The sequence below is a fragment of the Sinocyclocheilus anshuiensis genome, unplaced genomic scaffold (assembly GCF_001515605.1).
Source record: "Sinocyclocheilus anshuiensis isolate Anshui unplaced genomic scaffold, SAMN03320099.WGS_v1.1 scaffold1452, whole genome shotgun sequence".
Lineage (NCBI taxonomy): Eukaryota > Metazoa > Chordata > Actinopteri > Cypriniformes > Cyprinidae > Sinocyclocheilus > Sinocyclocheilus anshuiensis.
Genome location: NW_015544231.1, coordinates 197,634 through 199,228, shown reverse-complemented (window position 1 = coordinate 199,228; position 1,595 = coordinate 197,634). Strand labels below are relative to the sequence as shown.

The window sequence follows — 1,595 nt, the reverse complement described above, 5'->3', positions numbered from 1 at the left end:
GCGTACAGACGAGCCGCTGCTGACACTAGACGAAGCTCCCAATGGACACGCCCCCCAAGGCGAAGCCCCGCCCACTCCCCAAACTGCTGCCGCCGAGGAGGAGGAGCCTCACATCGTGAACGGCAGCGCCTCTCGCGTCGAAACAGAGCACCTGCCGCAGGTTATTTGTTATTCGGAGGTAATTGACATCCCGAGCTGAGACGGCCGCCTACGCTTCTCCTCATCTCCTCTTCCTTTTCCCACTCCTTCCTCCTTCCTGGACGAAGATCCTGCTTTATCTGCGCAAGGCTGAAACCTCTCTCTAGCCTGTTTTAAAGGAAGCGATTGCAGTATAAATGAAAGAGTCTTAATGTTTGTCTTTCCATCCTCTCGCCTTTTAAGTTGATTTTTTTATTCCATCCTACTCAGCTACACACACATATATAAACACAATATTCAGAGTCGCTGCATGCTGGGGCTTGTATCTTGTGCGCTGCATGTCGTGTATCGTTGCATGGAGCTTTGTGGTGCATGTTTAATCTAGTGTACTTGATATCATAATTATATGATAAGTGCGTTTACATTGATTCTTCGCTCTGCTGGTAGAGAGAAAGAGCAGCATAAACTTCAGTAATGCCACTGAAATGATTTGATTGCACAGATAAATAGCACACATCTTAAGTATTGATAGAAATAAAAGCGCAATATATTGACATCTGATATCGTATCCACACAGCGCTGTGTTTTTGTGCGTTTGCATGTGTGTGTCGTCCTGTAAACACTGCCAAAGATCACAAAACCAAAACTGCACTAATGTACCGTCACAGGGACATTTGGAAACTTTTTGGCTTTTTTTCTGGTTTGTAGGCTGCATGCGTTATACCAAAGACGTCTAGTTTATAGTGGTGTTTCTTTGAGCTGCTTGAGCTTCCTCTCTGCGTTGTGCTATGTAGCAGTGGTGGTGTGTTTGTGACGTCAGACCGGATGCCTCTTGTACGTGTGCGTCACACTGACGGGATTCATTTAGAAATGAAGCAAGCGGCTGTTTGGGATGAGAATGATTTTTAATGTTTTTTATGGGAGTTTCTTCTGCTCATCAAGGCTGCATTTATTTGATCAAATATACAGGAAAAAAATGTAATATTGTGAAATATTATTACTATGTAAAATGCTTTTCTATTTTAATATACATTAAAATCAAATTTATTGCTGTGATCAAAGCTGAATTTCCAGCATCATTACTCCAGTCTTCAGTGTCACATGATCTTCAGAAATCATTCTGATATGCTGATTTATTATCAGTGCTGGAAACAGTTGTGCTGCTTAATATTTTTTTTAAAACTTAAATACTTTTTTTTTCAGGATTCCTTGATGAATAAAATGTTAAAAAGAAGAGCATTTATTTTAAATATAATTTTTTTTCTAACAATATACACTACCATTCAAAAGTTTGGGGTCAGTACATTTTCTTTCTTTTTTTGAAAGAAATTAAAACGTTTATTCAGCAAGGATGTGTTAAATTAAGTGATAGCAGATATTTATATTGTTAGAAAATATTTATATTTTGAATAAATGCTGTTCCTTTTAACTTTTTATTCATCAAAGAATCCTGAAAA

At 38.8% G+C, this 1,595-nt stretch overlaps 1 protein-coding gene across 1 annotated transcript in view; it reads left to right on the top strand.

Annotated features, from left to right (window-relative positions):
* The window catches only part of LOC107697498 (protein 4.1-like), a 90,386-nt gene extending 89,462 nt beyond the window's left edge, over nt 1-924 (top strand). The window contains exon 20 of the mRNA XM_016498303.1: nt 2-924. Within this exon, the coding sequence (XP_016353789.1) occupies nt 2-199 (198 nt within the window). The 3' untranslated portion in view covers nt 200-924. The remainder of the gene's footprint in view (nt 1) is intronic.
* Nucleotides 925-1,595: the final 671 nt, after the last annotated feature.